The sequence below is a fragment of the Musca autumnalis genome, unplaced genomic scaffold, assembly GCF_047663935.1.
Source record: "Musca autumnalis isolate F117 unplaced genomic scaffold, ASM4766393v1 scaffold_5, whole genome shotgun sequence".
Classification (NCBI taxonomy): Eukaryota; Metazoa; Arthropoda; class Insecta; order Diptera; family Muscidae; genus Musca; species Musca autumnalis.
In genome coordinates this window covers 70915905-70938077 of record NW_027412088.1, presented here as the reverse complement: position 1 = coordinate 70938077, position 22173 = coordinate 70915905, and the positions used below count along the sequence as shown (strand labels likewise).

The 22173-nt window shown below is 37.0% G+C and overlaps 1 protein-coding gene across 1 annotated transcript; it reads left to right on the top strand.

Moving 5' to 3' along the window:
* The first annotated feature begins 4206 nt into the window (after positions 1-4206).
* On the top strand, positions 4207-14997 carry LOC141387185 (diacylglycerol O-acyltransferase 2-like). Its single transcript, XM_073956448.1, has 5 exons — positions 4207-4659; positions 12951-13048; positions 13202-13333; positions 14081-14422; positions 14493-14997. Exons 1-5 carry the CDS (start codon positions 4402-4404, stop codon positions 14848-14850), a joined length of 1188 nt encoding a protein of 395 aa, XP_073812549.1. The 5' UTR covers positions 4207-4401; the 3' UTR covers positions 14851-14997.
* Positions 14998-22173: the final 7176 nt, after the last annotated feature.

Genomic DNA, 22173 nt, shown 5'->3' with positions numbered 1-22173 from the left:
GTATTTGATTGTCTATATAAGATCTTAAGAGATTTTCTGTTGTCCCACGAAAACCCTGTAAAAGTCTTCTGTTCTCTATAAAAGATCCTCTGTTGTCTATAGAAGATCTTAAATGTCTCCTGCTGACTCTAGAACACCTCATTAGATTTTCTGTTGCCAACGGAAGACCTTAACTGGTCTTTCGTTGATTCTAGAGGGCCTCAAGAGGTCTTCTGTTGCTTATAGAAGACTTCAAAAGGGTTTCTGTTGCCTATAGAAGCCCTCAAGAGGTCTTCTGTTGCTTATAGAAGGCCTTAAGAGGTCTTCTGTTCCCTGTAGAAGACCTTTAGAGGTCCAATGTTGACTATAGAAGTCCTCATTAAGTTTTTTGTTGGTAATAGAAAACCTTAGAAGGTTTCCTGTTAACTCCAGAAGACCTAAAGAGGTCTTTTATTGCCTATAGAAGACCCAAAGAGGTCTTTTATAGCCTATAGAAGACCTCCAGAGGTGTTATGCTGCTTATAGAAGACGTCACGAGTTCTTCCTAAAGAAAACCTCAAGAGATCTTCCGTTGTCCCTGATAGACCTCTAAAAGTTTTCTGTTCTCTATAAAAGATTTTCTATTGTCCAAAGAAGACCTCAAGAACCTCAAGTTGCTTAAGAGGTCTACTGTTGTCTAAAAAGACCTCAAGAAGTCTTCTTTTTGCTATAAAAGGAAGTTGTAGTATTTTGACTATCGATTTACATTAAAAATTTGATATAAGTAAGTTCTTATTTTTATGCATTATAATGAGGGTAAACGCGAAATCAATAAATATTTTCTTAAACGCTTTTTAGACTATACAGTGCTACAATATGGTGGTTTTAAGTCAAAGGGAAAAAATCGATGTCGGATTTTTTTATGCGGCACCCCCATAAAGTGTTTATTTACATAAGATTGCCAAAGTTTTTACAACCACCCCAGTGATACTATGATTAAGTGCAATGTCTTGATTTTTTGGCATATCGTCGGTGTCATGCCTAAGTGTTCCATACGCCATTTTTGACATTTTGAGTTAAAGGTACCTTACAAGGTTTTGAACCATGCTCTTTTTGATTTTTTGGTCGGATTTCTCTATCTCTTATAGTTTCTGAGATATTCAGATGCCAGTATGTTCCATATCCGCTTTGTGACCCAAAAAATCTTGTCATTTTGTTCCATATCCATAAAGCCTGGCGTATGGAACAAAACAACTTTGAACTTTGTAGTTCCATATCCATGTCGTTTGGCGTATAGAACAAAAAGAGACAAAAACGAATTGTTCCGCACCTAAAATGAAATAATGTGGCGTATGGAACAAATTGCTTTAAAGGACTTGGTTTAAAAACTGAAGAATAATAGTTTCTAAATCCAAATATTTTTGAATATTGTATTGTTATATGAAAACGAAAATTTATCAATAGTTTAAACAAAAAATATCTAGTTTAAAGACAAAGTTTTGATGCAAGTCCACAAAAATATACGCAAAAACGTCCATTCGACTTCAAGCTAGTGTGGACACCGACTACAAAAATGGTATTATAAGAAAAACGCGTTTAAATGTTTTATGTTACCTTAGAAATGCAATTTTTACCACAAAAAAATAGTGATAAGTGGAGGCAATCCCTTAAATAAATGTTAAGGAAACCTATAATAATGGTCCTTATTGTATTTATATGAGAAAAATAAATATTTCATTTAAAGTCCTGATTTTTAAACTCCACAGTAGCACTTCGTATAAGGGAGGTGGAACACGATTGATAAAAAGTGTTTTGGTTGAAATGTGACAAAACGTGTTCCATGTGACACAAACTGCCAAAAACATGAAAAAAAGATTCAATGGAACAATTCAGCATCCTTTTACAATTATAAAAATTGGCCATAACTTATAGACTATCACAGATATCTGACTAAAATAAACTACTGATATATTCTATGAGTTTACACGCAGAGAAAAAAATATGTTTGATCCAACAATATTCCAAGAGCAAAATATGTATTGTTAACATATTGTTGGATTCTTCATGTAGTATTGTAAATCCAAAAATAGTTTGTGTCAACTGAACAATATTTCTCTCTTTTCTTTGAAAATTTGGTTCTCTTCTCTCGCTATTCGATGCCGTGTTGAAAAAACAATTTTGGTGAGTTGTGGTGTGTTTGGTGTGTTTGTATGACATGCTGCCTTTACCTTTGTTTTTGTGTGTATGTACCCTGCCAGCAATTGGAAGTGAGTTTCGCACTCCCTCGCCTAAGAGGTCACTCCGGAGACACCCCAAGGAAGATAGTCGGTGAATTACACAAACAATTTCTGTAGCCTTATTGTGATTACGTTTTATCGCGTATGCCGACACTTCGGAGTGACTTCTGAGTGACTTCCAAGGCGATTGTTTACATTCATTTAATGATTCAACATATTTGAACAAATATAGAACATTTTCTATGTGAAGGTCCGGGTTCGCTTCCCAAGTCAGGCAAAAAAACATCACATTTTTAAAATGACAAAATTAATGTAGGCGGAAATTGCAAAGAATAATTTCTCTAAAATAGAAGAGAAATAAAAAAATAAATATAAATAAAAAATATTAAAAAATAAATAAAAATAAAAAAATTAATTAAAAATAAATAGATTTGTTTTTTCTTAATTTCTAGAACTATCGCGGAAATGATCTTCTAGAAGTGTCGCTGGAGTGACTTCCAAGACGACACGCCGGCGTGGTTCATTTCTTCACAACGGAGGTCACTTCGGGGTGACTTCTACGACTATCGCCGCGACTGTTTTCATCGCCCTGGGCGACACGCCTAAGTCACTTCCGCGATAGTTTTTGCTTGCAGGGTACTTGTGAGACTCTTGTTTTTATTTGTTTCTGTTTTGTTTCATTCTTCTTTCCTTTTCATGTTTGTTATGGTGTTTAATTATTCCTTATGTTGTGGTGGGTTCTTGTGGCTTTTTGTTTGTCTTTGTTGTCAGCCAATGCAGCAAACCATGTATTGTGTTCATCAATGATTGCAATATTATACGCGACATTTATATCCAAGTTATGCGAAAAGTGTATATGAGAAGTATATGCACTCAAATCAAAAATTTCTGGGCTGGTTTTCTGTATTGACAATACTTTTTGTAAACAAAATTAGATTATGATAGTTCCTACAATCGGTATTGTTAACGATTTTAACAATATTGCGGAAATTCGAAAGTTGTTTTTGTTTTCTATGTTTGGAACAAAAGATGGTATTTTTGGATTTGGATTACAATGTTTGAACAAAACAAATACATTTTTGGAACCAAAACATATATTTTTGTTCCAACAAAAGCGAAAAATATTTTTTCTCTGCGTGTAGTTAAGTAGAACTGAGCTCTTAAAGTATTGGATTATTGCACCATTTTTATCCTGTATGGTCTTAAACATTAACTTGAGTTTTTCTCGAATCAGGCAAATGGCGTATGGAACACTTAAGCATGACACCGACGATATGTTGTGTTCTTAAATCCAGTGGATTTTCTAAATCCAGCATATAAATGAATTTAATAAACCCACTGGGTTTCAAATGTCAATTGCATTTGATATAAGTCAAATAAATCCTCATAAAGAAGGTTAACGCCGCAAAAAGCTCTAGTATAAACAGCCTATTTGTTTGTTTATTTAAATTTTGTATATTCCCATTAACAAAGCTTTTTTCATAATTTCAATGGAATAATTTGTTCAAATTGTGATAATAAAAGTACTATTTTAAAAACTTTTATTATTATCAGAGCATTATTTCACACGTGGCGTTGTATATTATTGCACTCAAAAATGGTTGCACTCAAAATGTTGTAGATCTTATATATATGTACATATGTAGATATGGTGTACACTTGTCCAAAACAATAAAATGAGTCTCACATTTATTTGTTTCATAGATTTCGCATTGGTTATAAACAATATACTATAATTGTTTAGCTGTTTTTCCATTTTCATTTTGTGTCCAAAATATATGTTGCTCCCGATTTAAAAAGGGGATTTGTCACGATTCAATTTTTATTCACTACGATAGAGATCAATCAGAATAAAGCCAGACGTTCACTCAGATTAGATATGAATAGAACTAAATATACAAACATACATGCATTAATATGTCTGTCTGACTAATAATAATACTCTCAACGGCTAATAACTCGTTTTTAGTGTAAGATTTGAAAATATGAATGCACAACATTTAATTTTTTCAGTTGGATTAAGAATTTTAAAGAGTATAGACGGCAACGGAATCGAACGGAAAATAATAAAATATCTTTGCCTTAAGTGCAGTGGGATTATAATCCTCGAAAATAAATAGCAAGGAACACATTTGAAAAATATCAAATATTTGCCTTCATTATTTATAAATTAAATAAATTTAAAAGCAAACACACACTATCAGCCATGGCCGTGCTGCAAGACAAAATCAAAATATCTAATAAAACACTCAAGCAACTCTCCATGGAATCCAAGGAAAAAATTAAGGAATTTTCAAAAGAAATTTCCCATGAAATAAAGGAAATTTCCAGTCATATGAAGATTGAATGGGCTCCTATCCATGTACCACCTCGTCGTCGTATACAAACATTGGCAACTGCAATATATATGTACATTTTTATGTTTTTGCCATTTGTGTCGTTGCTTTTAACGGCATTTTTGTTGGTGAGTAAAGTTCAAAATGAAATTAATGTTATTTTGTTTGAGCGAAGTACAGAGGTGCATTTCTAATTTGAAATCTGCAATTCAGCAGTTTAAGGTGCGAAATAATAAAAAGATTTTAAATATAATTGGAATTTTAATGTCAAGAACCATTTCATATCCTTTATGTCTTTGCCATATATTTCTCAGCATTTAACGGCTTTTTTGTTGGAGAGCAAAGTTCAAAAAGAAATGAATGTTATTTATTTTTGAAAAGTACAGAGGTGCACTTTAAATTGAGCTATGTTTTAAGAGTTAGAATTAAAATGAAAGTTCAAATGTAAATAAACATACTATATCCTTGCGAAAGGTATTGATTTCTTATAGGTCTATAAATTAATATGAAAATATTTTCTTTTATAGATGAAAGTCTTAAAGAATCGTTATTGGTTGCATATTTATATATTTTCACGCAAATTCCAATGAAATGAAAGGTGCTTACGCATCGGAAGTTTTTGCGGATTCTGAAAATACAATGTTCATAGATGAGAATAATAAAAAAACAAAATACACCGCCGGGACGTTGTTTAAATAAATTGCGGTCAAAGTTCACATTTGTAGGTTTTTTAGGTTTTCACGAAAATTATCTACAAGATTGGTCTTTACGACGTTTTCCCAGGTTTTACCATTTTTGAGATATAGAAGTCCAACTTGGGACAATGCACTGAAAGTATCGCCTCCTTATAAAACAAAGTCATGCACGATGCGCCTTAACTATCTCTAAATGAAAAGTGCTTACACCTGGGAAGTTTTTGCGAATTTTGAAACTACAATGTTCATAGATGATGAAAATCAAAAAACAAAAAAAAAAAAAAAAACAAGTAAAAAAGTGTCAGTCGGCTTTGCCGACAGATATATACCCTCAGCCAATGTGAAGCAAAACTTTTACCTCCGGACAGATCGAATGTATTTCAGGTCTCTTCAGAATTTGGCCCTTTTTGGACATTTGAACTTGCCGACAACAATGTTGAATAGGAATTAACTGCACTAACACAAATGTTGAACTTTTGTACGGCAGGTACTCTTAGGGAGGACCGATATGGGCAATTTTAGAAGTTAAACTAAATTTTGATAAAATATTAGGAGATCCAAAGTGATATTTTTTCAATATTGGGGAGAAGTACCGAAAGTTGTGGACCGGTATTGCCCATGTGACTAAGTTTGGATATAATATGACGAAGACCAAATGTTGGACCAAATCGGTTGAACAGTTCGAGAGTTATCGTGTTCTCCGACTGCTACATATGGTGGCATAGGGGTTTTTTACACATTTCCGGCTGTTTTCGCAAGAAATATGGACTTGAAAAAACTTTTGCCGTCGTAATGGAGGTAGCGAATGCAAATCGCTTCAACAAAAATCAAAGTGATTCGAGAGCAGGTCTTAAAGTGAACTTATCCGAAATTTTGTGTGAGAGGTACCAGAAGGAGTAGACCAATTTAGTCCATATTCGAATCTGATCTATATCTGGTAGATATATTAGGATGGGCAAAGTATGGATTACATCGGTCACTCCCTTCAAGAGTTATTGTGCGCAAATTTTTTCCGAACGTTTCTGAAGTTTTTTGGGGGAGGTACCTGAAGGAGTGGACTGATATAGCCCATCTTCGAATTTAAACTATGTTTTGGTTAAATATTACGAAAGCCAAATTTTGGACCGAATCGAAAGATCCGTTCGAGAGTTATCTTGCGCTCCTACCACTACACAACGTGTCGTAGGGGCTTTTTGCACCTTTCCGGCCATTTTCTAGGGAAGTGTGGACTTGCCCCTGATGAAACTTGTACCGTCGTATGGGGGGAAGTGAATACAAGTTGTTACAACAAAAATCAAAGAGATTCGAGAGCAGGTAATAAACTGAACTTCTCCGAAATTTTGTGTGGGAGGTACCCGAAGGAGTGGGCCGATTGAGTCCATATTGGAACCTCATCTAAGTCTCGTAGAAATTTTGCAATGTGCAAAGTATGGTCCAAATCGGTTACTCCCTTCAAGAGTTACCGTGCCCACAAATTTTCCGAACATTTTGGAACTTTTGTGGGGGAGGTACCGGAAGGAGTAGACCGATACAGCTCATCTTCGAACTTAAACTAAGTTTGGACAAAATATTATGAAAGCCAAAATTTGAACCGAATCGGTTCATCCGTTCGAGAGTTATCGTGCGCACCAGCCAGCCAGACAGACAGACAGACGGACGGACATGGCTAAATCAACTGTAAATTGTCTGAAACACATTTCGTCCAAACATACTTGGGGTCTAAAACCATTATTTCGATGAGGCACATTTTGCCCGTATGAAAGTGTATATACCCCTTCTAGCCTAAAGGCTGAGGGTATAAAAATCGCCGAAGAGACTTTTTAAATAAATCGCAGTCAAAGGTCACTTCTTTGATAGAATAGAATCTATTACTACACCTTGTGCAATGTTCGAGGAAAAGTTTTTACAACTTTGTACAGCCTAACACACTCTAAAACCACACGTTGAAACTTTCATACGAAACTTTCACAGCTTTTGGATCCTTCATCGGGTATATTCACTTTCATACAGGCAAAATATGCCTCATCGAAATAATGGTTTTAGACCCCAAGTATGTTTGGACAAAATCCGTTTCAGAAATTTGGAGTCGATTTAGTAGCTACGTCCGTCCGTCTGTCTGTCTGGCTGGTGCGCACGTCAACTCTCGAACGGATCAACCGGTTCGGTCCAAAAATTTGGTTTCGTAATATTTTGTCCAAACTTAGTTAAATTTCGAAGATGGGTTATATCGGTCCACTCTTTCCGGTACCTACCCCAGAAAAGTTCCGAAATGTTCGGAAAATTTGTGAGCACGATAACTCTTCAAGGAATTAACCGATTTAGTCCATACTTTGTACATCGTGAAATTTCTACCAGACTTAGACGATGTTTAATATGGACTCGGGCACCTCCCACACAAAATTTCGGAAAAGTTCAGTTTAGGATCTGCTCTCGAATCGCTTTGATTTTTGTTGCAGCAACTTGTAGTCACTGCCCCACATACGGCGGTACAATTTTCATCAGGGGCAAGTTCATACTTCCTGAGAAAATAGCCTGAAAGGTACAAAAACCCCTGGGACACCGCATCGCAAGAGAACTCTCGAACCGATCTGCCGATTCGGTCCAAAATGTTAGCTGGCCCATTACAGAACATTTGTTCCATAGACCGAACTAAGAAAAGATCTCCAATTCTCTCTGCTTAGTGCTTCGCTTTCTGGAATACCGTGCCTTGTCATCTCTTCATCCACTTGTTTGCGCCATCTATTCTTTCGCTTGCCAATTCTGCGTGCACTGCCATGTGGTTCGAATTTATATGCCTTTTTAGCGGGTTCATCATTGCTCATTCTTATTATATGACCTAGCCAACGCAATCGCCGCATCTCGATACGTTTAACTATATTGATGTCGTTGTAGAGCAGATACAGCTCGTGGTTCATACGACGTCGATATTCACCGTCAACGCAGATTGGTCTGTAGATCTTTCGAAGAATTTTTCTCTCAAACACGCCAAGCACTGTCATATCTGTTTGACGAGTTGTGGCTTTGTTTTGTAAGTTGTGGCTTTGTTTTGCAAAGTAGCATCTGTTGGCCAATACAATTCTTCTTTTTGTTTCACAACTGATGTCGTTTGTTGTGTTTACGGCGGTGCTGAGGTATACGAAGTCTCTTGCTATTTATAGGAACCAGCTTCAACAGTTGGTCCGATTTCAATGGACGCATTGCGCGTCGACACCATCAGCTTGGTCCTCTCGCCGTTTACCGCCAGATCCACTTTAGCAGATTCACCTTCGACCTTCATAAAGGTATCGGTTACTTCTTTTACTGATCGTCCCATGATGTCTATATCTTGACGTTTGCTTCTCGTATAACGTCTTTTCAACATCCTGCTAGAAATAGCCGGCTGTCTCCTTGCCTGAAACCTCTTTTGGTACAAAACTCTTCGGAGAGGTTCTTTCGTATTTTAACTGAAGATCTTGTGCCTGTTAGAGTCATTTTACAAAGCCGAATGAGCTTTGCGGGGCATACCAAATTCAGACATGGCTTGGAATACCTTTGAACGTAGCGGGCTGTCGAAGGCTGCTTTATAATCGACAAAAAGGTGGCAGGTGTCGATCTGCACCTATTGGGTCTTCTCCAGGATTTGCCGCAAGGTAAATATCTGTTCAATGGTGGACTTGTCAGGTCTAAAGTCGCATTGGTATGGTCCAATTATTTCGTTGACCATGGGCTTTAGTCGTTCGCACATTATCCCTGACACTATTTTGTAGGCGATAGGGAGAAGACTTATGCCCCTAGAGTTGGAGCATAAAGTCTTATCTCCTTTCTTATAGACGGGACACAGGATGCTCAGGTTCCAAACGTCGGGTACGCGTTCTTCCTGCCAGATGTAGCTAACTAGCTGATGCATAGACCTTATCAGCGCGTCGCCTCCGGTTTTAAACAGCTCGGCTGGTAGGCCATCAGCTCCTGGTTCCTTATTATTCTTCAGTCGGTTTATTGCTGTCTTTACCTCATGTTGGCCGGGTGGTATACATTCAATACCATTTACTGGGATTGGATCTGTGATATCTTCGTCGACTTCGCTACTATTGGATACCAACAGTTTGGAAAAATGATCCTTCAATATCCATAGCACACTATTAGCCTCATCTCAGTTACCAGATTACCTTGCTGGCCTCTTCAGGAGGATGTGCCAATTCCAAAGCCATCAGTTTGATGTTTCATTCTTTGGTAGAATTTTCGGACTTCATTCTGTCTCCTGTACATCTCGATTTGTTCACACTCCCGCATTTCCATCTCTCTCTTTTTCCTCCTTTTCTCAATAAACCTCTCTCGTGCGCTACGCGTTGCTACGGATTGTAAAGTAGCCCTATATGCCACATTTCCCTTTTCGGTAGCAGCACGAGTGGAATATGCTGTGGCTATCTGTTGTGATTGCAGCTAACCGATGTCCAACTTCCGTGTTGTGTCTGTTCGCACTTTGTTTGCTACGTTTAATCTGGAACGTACCTTTGCTGCAACAAGGTAGTGGTTCGAGTCTATGTTTGCACCTCGGAACGATCGATGCTTAAATCTGGTACTGCTAACTACTATCTTTCTTGCAGCTGCAAAGTCTATCAGCCTCACACCGTTGTCAGATGTTTCACTGTGGAGATTGATTTTCCCGACTGTTGGGCCAAAGATATTCACCTTTCCAATTTTTGAATTAAAATCGCCTAGTATAAATTTAATGTCATGGGCAGGGCAACGGTCATAAGTTTCTTCTAAGCGCTCGTAAAATATATCTTTTCGACCTTGTCTTCAGTGGAAGCATGAGCGCAAATAAAGCTGATGTTGAAGAATTTTGCTTTTAATCGAATTGCAGCGAGTCTTTCATTCACTGGGGTGAAGTTGGAGACCAGATGACCGGTCAATAACGGTCGGAAAAATTGAACGCACGATAACTCTTGATGGGAGTGACAAATTTGGTCCATACTTTACACATCCTAATATATCTATAGATCAGGTTCGAATATGGACTATATTTGTCCACTCCTTGGAGTACCTCCCACACAAAATTTTGGATAAATTCACTTCAAGACCTGCTATGGAATCAATTTGATTTTTGTTGAAGCAATTTGCATTCGCTGCCTCAATTACGACAATAAGAGTTTTTTCAGGGGCGAGCCCATACTTCTTCATAAAACAGCCCGAAAGTTGTAAAAAAAACCCTATGGCACCATATGTAGTGGCTGGAGAGCTCGAACCGAATAGTGCGTTCGTCCACACTTTGGATATTGTAATATTTCTTCGAATATTATATGAAATTCGAAGGTGGTGCTTATAGGTCCACTCCTTTCGGTACCTCCCCACAAAAGTTCGAAAATGGTACACGCGATTTCTCATAGTTATAGCAACCGATTTGGTCCAAGCTTTGGATCTCTAAATATTGTCGAAACTTAGTTGATGTTCAAATTTGGGCCCTATCTGTCCAATCCTTGTGGCCCCACCCACACAAATGTTCAACATTTTTGTGTGGTTAAGGGTCTGTTCGAGGATCCTTTGGACATTTTTACCGAAGGGTTTCCTAGTGGCCATGTTTACAGCGATATTGCGTTTTTCATAGGCTGGTGTGATAAAATGGCTCTATCTATCAATATCCCCGCAAATTCTCTTCCTCTTCATACTTTTGTCGGTTCATACATACGCCCAACATTTTGAAAACCCCCCTAAATGCCGACAGAGATATACCCTCAGCGTGTGAATTGAACCACCTTTTTCCCCAAAAAAACGTATATATTTAAAGGGTTTTGAAAATTATGGGCGTATGAACCGACAAAAATATGGATTTGGATAGAATATCAAAAAGTTTTGCGGGGAAGGTATCGAAAGGAATGGACCGACATATTCCATTTTGAAAGTTGGTCTTATTTTGGGTGTCATTCCCCTCGAAAGACCACCTGTCTTTTCAGTCGGTCACCATATAATTCACAGGTTTTGGACCATTATATCAGGAAGCATGTACTTGCCTACGAAAAACATGATATCGCTGTAAACAGGACCACTAGGTAAAACTTTTCAAGGGATCCTCGCACAGACCCTTAACCGGGTTGCTCTGTTTATGAGATATCACGCGTACTATTTTACCTAATATTTTCAAATTTTTGTGGGGGAGGTACCGGAAAGAGTGGATCTACAGGCACCACCTTCGAATTTCATCTAATATTCGATGAAATATTACGATATGAAAAGTTAGGATCAACTCAGTATTTGGTTCGAGAGTTGTCGTGCTCTCCAGCCACTAGGTGGTGCCATAGAGGGTTTTTACACCGTTCGGACTGTTTTCTCAAGAAGTATGGACCTTTGGTAGATATATTGGGATGTGTGGATGTGGGATGTATGGACCAAATCGGTCACTACCATCAAGAGTTATCATGCGAACAATTTTTCCGAACATTTTTGAACTCTTGGGGGGAGGTACCTGAAGGAGTGGACTGATATGGTTTATCTTCGAACTTAAACTAAGTTTGGACAAATTATTACGAAGGCCAAATTTTGGACCGAGTCGGCAGATCCGTTACAGAGTTATCTTGCGCTCCAACCACTACATACGGTGTCATAGGGGTTTTTTTGCACCATTCAGGCTATTTTCTCAGGAAGTATGGACTTGCCCCTGATGAAAGTTGTACTGTCGTATAGAGGACAGTGAATAGAAGTTGCTACAACAGAAACCAAGCAATTCGAGACCAGGTCCTAAACTGAACTTTTCCGAAATTTTGTATGGGAGGTACCCGAAGGAGTAGACCGATTGAGTCCATATTGAAACCTCATCTAAGTTTGGTAGAAATTACACGATGTGCAAAGTATGGACCAAATCGGTTATTCCCTACAAGAGTTATCGTGCGCACAAGTTTTGCGACAATTTTTGAACATTTGTGGGGGAGGTACCTGAAGGAGTGGACCTATATGACCCATCTTCGAACTTAAATCGAATCTGGACAAAATAATTCGATACCCAAAATTTGAACCGAATCGATTGATCCGTTCAAGAGTTATCGTGCGCACCAGCCAGCCAGACAGACAGACGGACAGACAGACAGACGGACGGACATTGATAGATCTACTCAAAATTGTTTGAAACGGATATCGTACAAACATACTTGGGGTCTAAAACCATTATTTCGATGAGGCACATTTTTTGGTCGTATCAAAGTGTAAATACCCTCTTTAGCCTAAAGGCTGAGGGTATAATTAAATGAACGTTAGTTTAGGCATTAATAGGCAAAAGTTCATTCATTGTCACGAAAAATGTCAAAAAGTCATAACCCTAATATATACACTTTGATACGACCGAAAATGTGCCTTATCGAAGTAACGGGTTTAGACCCCAAGTATGTATGTTTGGACGCAATTCGTTTAAGACAATTTGGAGTCGATTTAGCCATGTCCGTCAGTCTAGCTGTCTGTCCGTCTGTCTGTCTGGTTGACTGGTGCCCACTATTACTCTCGAACGGATCAACCGAACCAAATGTTGGGTATGGTAATATTTTGTCCAAACTTAGTTTAAATTCGAAGATGGGCCATATCGGTCCACTCCTTCGGGTACCTCCCCCACAAAAGTTCAAAATTTTTCTGTAAAATGGTGTGAACGATAACTCTCGATGGGAACAATCGATTAGGTCCAAACTTTGCACATCGTATTATTCTTTCCAGATATAGTACTTGTTTACGTGTACATACTAATATTCAAATTATTTTTATTCCAGATATTCTTAAATTATTTTGGACGCGCTTTGCTGTTGATCTACTTGGCATATGGTTATTTTGATCACACAAAACGGGCATCAGCAGTGGATGGGAATGGGTAAGTAATTAAGTTATATAAAGTTGTTTGTATATTAGAGAGGGTCGGTGGTAAACAAAATATCTTTAGATTAATATCAAATACATTTTGAGATATTTTTCAACTCATTTTACTAACAAACATTTTTGTTTATTTTTTTATTTTTTTAAACAGATGGAAATTTTTGCGTAATAACTTTATGACCAACCATTCACGTGATTATTTCCCAATTGAATTGATTAAAACCGCAGAATTGACGCCAGATCGTAATTATTTGGTTGCTAGTTTTCCACATGGCATTATTGGGTAAGTACTCGTATATAAATTGGGTGATTTGTTTAAATTGCGTTAAAATTTAAGTATTTTGACAAATTTATATTTTTTGTACTTGATATGTTAAATATTGAATTTTTTTCTACTAAGTGTAAGGACCGCAACAAAGTATGGTTAAACAGGTGGACATGATTTAATCACGCAGATCATGAATGCAAACGCAATGATCTCATTATTGCACTGTAAAATTCACCGAGTTTTTGGGATAATCTTATCTGAAGTTATCAATAAATACCACAATTGATTCCATTAATATTGCATTTTAATCAGTCACCAATATCATTGATTGTAGGAGATTTTATTTTATAATAAGAACAGTTCCCTCATGAATTTGAGGATTTATTTAATTTTGTATAATGAACTAACAACAGCTGAGCTGTTTTAAAACGTAGGCGATACGTTGTATGCATCACAATTGTGGCCGATTATTGAATTCCAAGCATTAAAAAAAGTCTAAAAATAATTTTATGACTGTCCAAACCGCGAACAAAAGGCCCAGTTTCATAAATTGGGCCTTACAAACGCAGTCTGGGTGGTCAAGACGTCAGATCGCCTACTTGTTCTAGAATATTAGCTTCATTACTGAAAAAATTAAACCGCTAGTTTCAACATTTATTATGAAAATAACAGTTAGTTCTTAAGTTTTTTTGGTACTCAGACCTATGTCACTTGTATATATTTATTATTTGATTAATATGTATTTCCACTATCTCCTTACAGAACTGGCGTTACACACAATATGGGCAACAACATTGGGAAATGGTTAAAATTGTATCCGGGTATACGGCCAAAAATTGCCACACTCGATATTAATTTCCGTATACCATTTATGCGTGAAGTTATGCGTTATTGGGGTATGGTATCCTGCTCGAAACAGTCTCTAATGTATCATCTCAGCAAATCCAATGATCCCAAACATCCTGACAATCGTGATGGATTTACAGCAAATGCTGTAGCTTTAGTTGTGGGTGGTGCTGAAGAGTCTCTGGAATGTCATCCCGGACGTTATGTTTTGGTGCTGAAGAATCGTAAAGGATTTGTTAAAATCGCCATACGTTCAGGGTAAGTTAAACCAAAACTAAAGTATGTAAAAATGTTAAATAACGATATATATTTTTGTTTACTTTCGTAGAACTCCCATTGTTCCCACATTCTCATTTGGCGAAGTTGATATATTCGATCAAGTTGCCAATCCTCCCGACTCATTAGTACGTAAATTTCAATCATTTGTCAAACAATTGACTGGTCTATCACCTGTTATTGTATTGGGTCGTGGTTTCTTCCAGTATACATTCGGCTTTTTACCACAACGCCGTCCCATCGTCCAAGTAATGGGTGCTCCAATTGAAGTGAAACAAATGGATGAACCCGATACAGATTATGTCAATGAAATCCATCAAAAAGTTATCGATAGTCTGTATGAAATGTTTGACAAATACAAACATAAATATATACAAAATGCCGATACAACAAAATTGGTTATTAGATAAATAAGTTGATTGATCTCTAATATGTCGTGCCTAATTTATTTATTATTTAATGTAATGTATATATGTACATATTGTATATGTAAGTAAGTTATATTGATTTATATGTAAAAATAATTGTAAATAAAATATTTAATAAATCTCCCCGAAGAAGCTATAAGTTTGTATAAATTGGCGGTTCTAGAGTGTGTTTCGCAGGAGGTACCTGATGGAATGGACCGACGTAGTCCATTTTGGAAGTGATCTTATTTTAGGAGTCATTCTATTCGATAGATATCGCGAATATAGTAATTTCAGTTGGCCTGCGTTGGGCTTTTGGGCTATTATGTCAGGAAGTGTGGACTTAAGCAGCACATTCGGTCAAATTTTCCAAAGGTTCCTCGAAAAGATATTAAACTGCCCCATGGCAAAGTTTAGACCAAATTGGATACTAAATTCCTAAATTATCGTTCTTTTGGTCCATCAGGAAGTATGGACTCGTTCCCGACAAAAATTTTACCTTCGTAATAGCTGTATCGGGGCAAATTTTCAAAACGATCCGACATATGTCCTTAAACAGTACTTTTTCAACAAACTTTTAAATTTTGTGTGCGAGGTACCCGAAGGAGTGAACCGATAGTGTCCATATACCATCCTGATATAGATGTGGATGAAATACTACGATGTGCAATATTTGGGCCATATCGGTTACTCCCTTCGAGAGTAATATTGCACACCATTTGTGTGGGAGATACCCGAAGGAGTGGACCGATATGGAAAAATATTAGGAGATCCAAAGTTTGGACGGTTGCTCCGTTCAACAGATATATATTGCGTACCTTTTTAGTGATCGGAAGTTGCGCACTTATAGTGTCCATCTTCGAAATTAAACAAAGCTAGGAAAAATATTACGAAATCCAAATTTTGGATTGAATCGGCTACTCCGTTCAAGAGTTATCATGCGCTTTATTCAGCCACTTTACATGGAAGTAAAAAACTTGTACCGTCGTAATGACAGCAGCAAATGCAACTTATTACAACAAATACCAAAGTGATTCGAGAGAAGGCCTTAAACTGAATTTTTTTTGAAATTTTGTGTGGGCGGTACCCGAAGGAATTGGCATATGCAGTCCATATTCGAACCGGATTTATGTCTCGTAGAAATATTACGATGTTCAAAGTACGGACCAAATCGGATACTCTCTTCCAGAGTTATCGTGCGCACAAGTTAACTGAACATTTTTGAACGTTTGTGGGGGAGGTACCCGAAGGAGTGGTCCGGTATGGCTTATCTTCGAACTTAAACCAAGTATGAACAAAATATTACGAAAACCAAATTTTGGACCCAATCGGTTGGTCCGTTCGAGAGTTATTGCCCTCCAGCCAGACAGACAGTCGGACGGACATGGCTAAATCAACTCCAAATTGTCGGAAACGGATTTCGCCCAAACATACTTGGGGTCTAAAACCATTATTTCGATGAGGCACATTTTGCCCGTATGAGAGTGTATATACCCTCGATAGCATTAATGCTGAGGATATAACAATTGAATTGCGAAAATTGCTCCCAAGCCCACTATGCAAAATTTGTTTTCTATTTGTTATAAGATAGCTGATATAAAACAAAAAATACAAAAATACTTTTTTTCTATTTGGACCAATATTAAAGTAATTATGAGAATTAATTTGCATATATTTTTTACAAAAACCGACTTCAAGGCGCGCTAAATCTGGAACCGTTAGTCAAAAAAATCTGAAAATATCTTAAATTTAATATGCTGGAAATAGTTTGCTGAGGAACAGCACAACACAAGGAAATCAAAGACCACATTTTGCAAAAGTATCCGATTTCACTCAGAAACCTGTATTTACAAAAATTATCTTAAAGTTGTATACTTTTAGGCAATTGTGGTTATCTAAAGACGAAGATTTTATTTTTTGTCGACAAACATGGCTGCTTAAAAAACAACAAATAAAATACATTTCGCTGTTGTTTATTTTTATACCCTCCACCATAGTATGGAGGGTATATTAAGTTTGTTTTTCCGTTTGTAACGCATTGAAATACTCATTTGCGACCCTATAAAGTATATATATTCTTGATCAGGGTAAAATTCTAAGTCGATCTGAGCACGTCCGTCCGTCCGTCCGTCCGACTGTGGTAATCACTCTAGCATCCACAAAAATGGAGATAGGACGCTGAAATTTTGGGAAAATGCGTCTTTTGTTTGCAGGCAGGTCAAGTTCGATGATGGGCTATATCGGTCCACGTTTTGGTATAGCCCCCATATAACGGTACCCCCCGATTTACGGTATTTTGACGTTTTTAGCTACATTTTCAGACCGATTTGGCTATAATTTGACATTTAGGGTTCTTAAGTGACAACAAACATATATAACAAAAATTGTGGACATAGGTCCACGTTTTGGTATAGCCCCCATATAACGGTACCCCCGATTTGCGGTATTTTGACGTTTTTAGCTACATTTTTAGACCGATTTAGCTATAATTTTACATTTAGGGTTCTTAAGTATCAATAAACTTATATAACAAAAGTTGTGGACATAGGTGTACGTTTTGGTATAGCCCCCATATAACGGTACCCCCGATATACGGTATTTTGACGTTTTTAGCTACATTATCAGACCGATGTAGCTATAATTTGACATTTAGGGTTTTTAAGTGTTAATAAACTTATATACTAGAAGTTGTGGACATATGTCCACGTTTTGGTATAGCCCCCATATAACGGTACCCCCCGATTTGCGGTATTTTGACGTTTTTATCTACATTTTCAGACCGATTTAGCTATCAATTGACATTTAGAGTTCTTAAATGTAATATAAACTTATATAACTAGTGGACATAGGTCCATGTTTTGGAATATCCCCCATATAACGTTACCGCCCGATTTCAGGTATTTTGAGAATTTTATCAACAAGTTTTAACCGAATTATCTGTAATTTGAACATTTGACATTTGAAATTCTTAGTGGTCACCACACCTCTCCACCAAAAATTGTCAAGAAAGCCCCCATATAACGGTACCTTCCGATTTTCAGTAATTTGATGATTTTAGCTACAATATTAAACCGAACAAGCAGTAATTTGACATTTGAAGTTCTTAGTGGTCACGACACCTCTCCATCAAAAATTGTCAACATAGGTCCATGTTCGGATATAGCTCCCTTGTAACGGTACGTCCCAATTTTCAGTAATTTGGCAATTTTAGCTACAATTTTTAACAGAACTGACTGTAATTTGACATTTGAAGGTTGTAGTGGTCACCACACATCTGAATCAACAATTTTCAACATAGCCCCAATATAACGATACTTCCCGATTTTCGGTACTTTGAGGATTTTACTTAAAATGTTTAACCAACCGTAGGTCCATGTTTTTGTATAGCCCCAAAACAAACCTCCCGATTTTCCATACCTTAGCTTTATTTTTTGGACGAACTTTCTGTAATTAGAAATTTAAAAGTCAACAAAAATTCTGCAACAAAAATTGTTCATTTAAGTTCATATTTTCGTATAGCCCAGATACCTTCGAACTAGCTGTTAATGACATTTGAAGTTCCCACGTTATGTACCGATTTTCGATATTTTGAGAATTCTAGCTAAATTTTTTAACCGAATTAGGAGTTATTTGACATTAAAGGCTCCCATCAAAAACTGTCAACATAGGCCCATGTTTTATTATAACCCCTATATAACAGTACCTCCCAATTTCTAGCCCACCAAAAATTGTCAACAGTTAGATATAGGCACCATAAAAAATGGCCTCCCGAATGAAGCATTTTATGTACATTATCTGGCATTTTAACGTACTCACTTAAAGTTGGGGACAGGAATGAATATTTTATGGTGGAGGGTATGAAAAGTTCGGCCCGGCCGAACTTAATGCTTTTTTACTTGTTTAATTCACAGGTTTAAATGTTTATACCCTCCACCATAGGATGGGGGGTATATTAAGTTTGTCATTCCATTTGTAACTACTCGAAATAATCATTGTTGACCCCACAAACTATATATCAGCGTGCAATTCTACATCGATATAGCCATGTCCGTTCGTCCGTCTGTCCGTCTGTCTGGCTGGAGGGCACTAACTCTCGAACGGACCAACCGATTGGGTCCAAAATTTGGCTTTCGTAATATTTTGTGGAAATCACTCCAGCTTCCGAACGGATTGAAGTAGGTGGATGAAATTTTGGTAAAATCTATTATATGTATGTAGGACTTTTGGTATTGAAAGCGGGCTATGTAGGTCCACGTTTTCGTAAAGCCACCATAAAAAGCGACGGGTGACGCGTCGTCGTTTTAAAGAAATTTTAGGATATTTGTCCCATTTGTCTAAAAAATATTTCTACCAAATTTTGTTTATATAGGTCCACGTTTTGGTATAGCCCCCATATAAGGCCCCATATATAGTACGCGTCATTTTAAGATATTTTGAATGTATTAGTCCCATTTGACTACAGAATCGGTTGTAACTTTGCATTTTGCGTTTCAAGAGGCTAAGAAACAAATCTACCATAAAATGTTTACATAGGTCCACGTTTTGGTATAGCCTCCATATAACGCCCCATATATAGTACGCGTCATTTTAAGATATTTTTAATGTATTAGTCCCATTTGAGCACCGAATTGGTTGTATTTTGGTATTTTGAGTCTCCAGAGGCTAAAAAACATTTCTACCAGAGTTTGTTTATATAGGTCCACGTTTTGATATAGCCCCATATAACGCCCCATATATAGTGCGCATCACTTTAAGATATTTTGAATGTATTAGTCCCATTTTGTGTTTCCACAGGCTAAGAAATATTTCTACCACAAAGTGTTTATATAGGTCAAGGTTTTGATATAGATCCCATAGGACGATATCTCCCGATTTTCGGTATGTTGAAGGTTTTAGCCTCATTATCGCTGCGAAATGGCTGAAATTTGGTATTTAGTCTTCGTTGGGTGTATAAAACTTTCCGCCGGAAATTTGTAGGTATGGGTCCACGCCTTCATACAGCCCCCATAGAACGGTACCTTCCGATTTTCGGTATTTTGAAGGTTGTGGCCTTAATATTCCACCGAAATGGCTGAAAGTTGGTGGTTAGTCTTCACTTGGGGTATAAAACATTCCATATGAAATTTGTCGATGTTGGTCACACGCCCTCATATAGTCCCCATAGGACGATATCTCCAATTTTCGGTATTTTTGAAGGTTTTAGCTATACTATACTACCAGCTTTGAAGGGTTTAGCCTCATGATAACACCGAAATGGCTAAAATTTGGATCATAGTCTTCGTTGTGGGTATACAACTTTCCAGCTCAAATTAGTCGGTATAGGTCAACGTCTTCATATAGCTCCCATAGAACGGCATCGCCCGATTTTCGGTAGTTTGAAGGCTTTAGCCTCATTATTCCACCGAAGTGGCTGAAATTTAGCATTTAGTCTTTTTCCGGGCTACAAAAATTTCCCTCAGAAATTTGTCGTTATATGTGCATGTTTTGGGGGTACCTCCATTGAACGGTATATCCCAATTTTTGGTATATTTAAGGTTCATTATAACACGGAAATGGCTGCAAGATGGTACTTAGTCTTAGTTGAGGGTATACAACTTTCCACCTGAAGTTTGTCGGTATAGGTCCATGTCTTCATATAGCCCCCACAGAACGGTGACTGAAATTTAGTAGTTAAATTGTCATGGGTGTATAAAATATTGCAGAAAAGAATTACCAGTATAAGCCTTTTTTTCAAATAACCCCATAGAAGTGTACTTTCCGATTTTCGGTATTTTAAGGTTGTGTCATCAATATCCCATCGAAACTGATGAAATTTAATATTTAATCTCCGTTGGTGGTATAAAACTTCCCACCTGAAAATCTCCAGTATTGTTCCAGAAAGATCCCTCCCAATTTTCGGTATTTTGAAACTTGTAGCCACAATATTCAATGGGAATAACTGAAATTTGGTATTTAGTCTTCGCTGGAGTTACGAAACTTTTCTCCAGAAATTTATCAGTACAGGTTAACGTTTTATACAGCCTCCATAGAACCCGATGTTGCTAACTATCCAAATCTAGAATATCCACGTTTAGGTCTAGTCGGTTTTGCCCAATTTTATATATTTCGGTCAATTCGGAAAATTGTAAATATTGGTCCATGTTTTGGAAAGAACAAAAATGTCGCCCTATATTAACTATTTTGAAGGGAGTATTATCAGTTGAGATATATGTACTACCCCTGCAATAAAAGGAAGAGTTTAGTACTTTCATAAACGAAATAAAACTAATTGTTCCTATTCACTTCAATACAGTTCGTGGTGGAGGGTATAAAAAGTTCGGCCCGGCCGAACCTAACGCTTTTCTTACTTGTGTATTATTTATATTTATTTTATTTCTTTTTATTTTGTTTTGACAGTGCGCGTTGTTTTCCTTTTGCCTTAATTGTCAAATAAATGTCAAATCTGCAGTTCGACAGATTTTCCACTTTTTACACCACGAAATTTGTCGAGCTGAAAGTAGTAAAAGAGAAAACCATTTTGGCGTGCCCTCTCTTAAGTTTTGCTTCAAGTTTTACTACTCTTTGGGGTTGAGGAACACTTTCCGAGTTAAAAATGGTAAAACTTGAAGAAACTTTAACGTAAAGTAACAAAGCTAATGTATGTAAGTAGAACTTTTCTTTAAGGAATTTCCCTTGCGTCAATTGTCAGCATGTTATCAGTTTCCAAGCCTAATCACTAGGCAGCGAAATTTTATGCAACCCCTATTTTTGGTCCGATTTATGTCAAATTATGGGACTGGTCATATTTTTGGCTTCTGATTAAATTGCAATCGAAACATATGACATATGCAAAATGCATAAATTTTTGCATATGCAAAAAAAAAATAGTTACATATGCAAAAAATAATAGTTACATATGCAATATTTATGCATTTTACATATTTGTTATGCAACAAATATTTCAATAATAGGTACAAAAATGTTTGTACAATTTTTCTGTTTAAAATTCTTTTCAGACAAGCCAATAAAATAGAGAAATGTATAACCACAGCCTCAACCTTCAAAATACCGAAATCGGAAGGTATCGTTCTATAGGGGCTATATGAAGGCCTGAACCTAAACCGACAAATTTTAGGTGGAAAGTTGTTTACCCCCAAGGAAGACTTAACACCCAATTTCAGCCATTTTCAAGAGATATCGAGGCCACAACCTTCAAAATACCGGAAATCGGGAGGTACCGTACTATGGCGGGGTTGACCTATACCGACAAACTTCAGGTGGAAAGTTTTATACCCCCAAGGAAGACTTAATACCAAATTTCACCTATTTCGGAGGGATATTGAGACC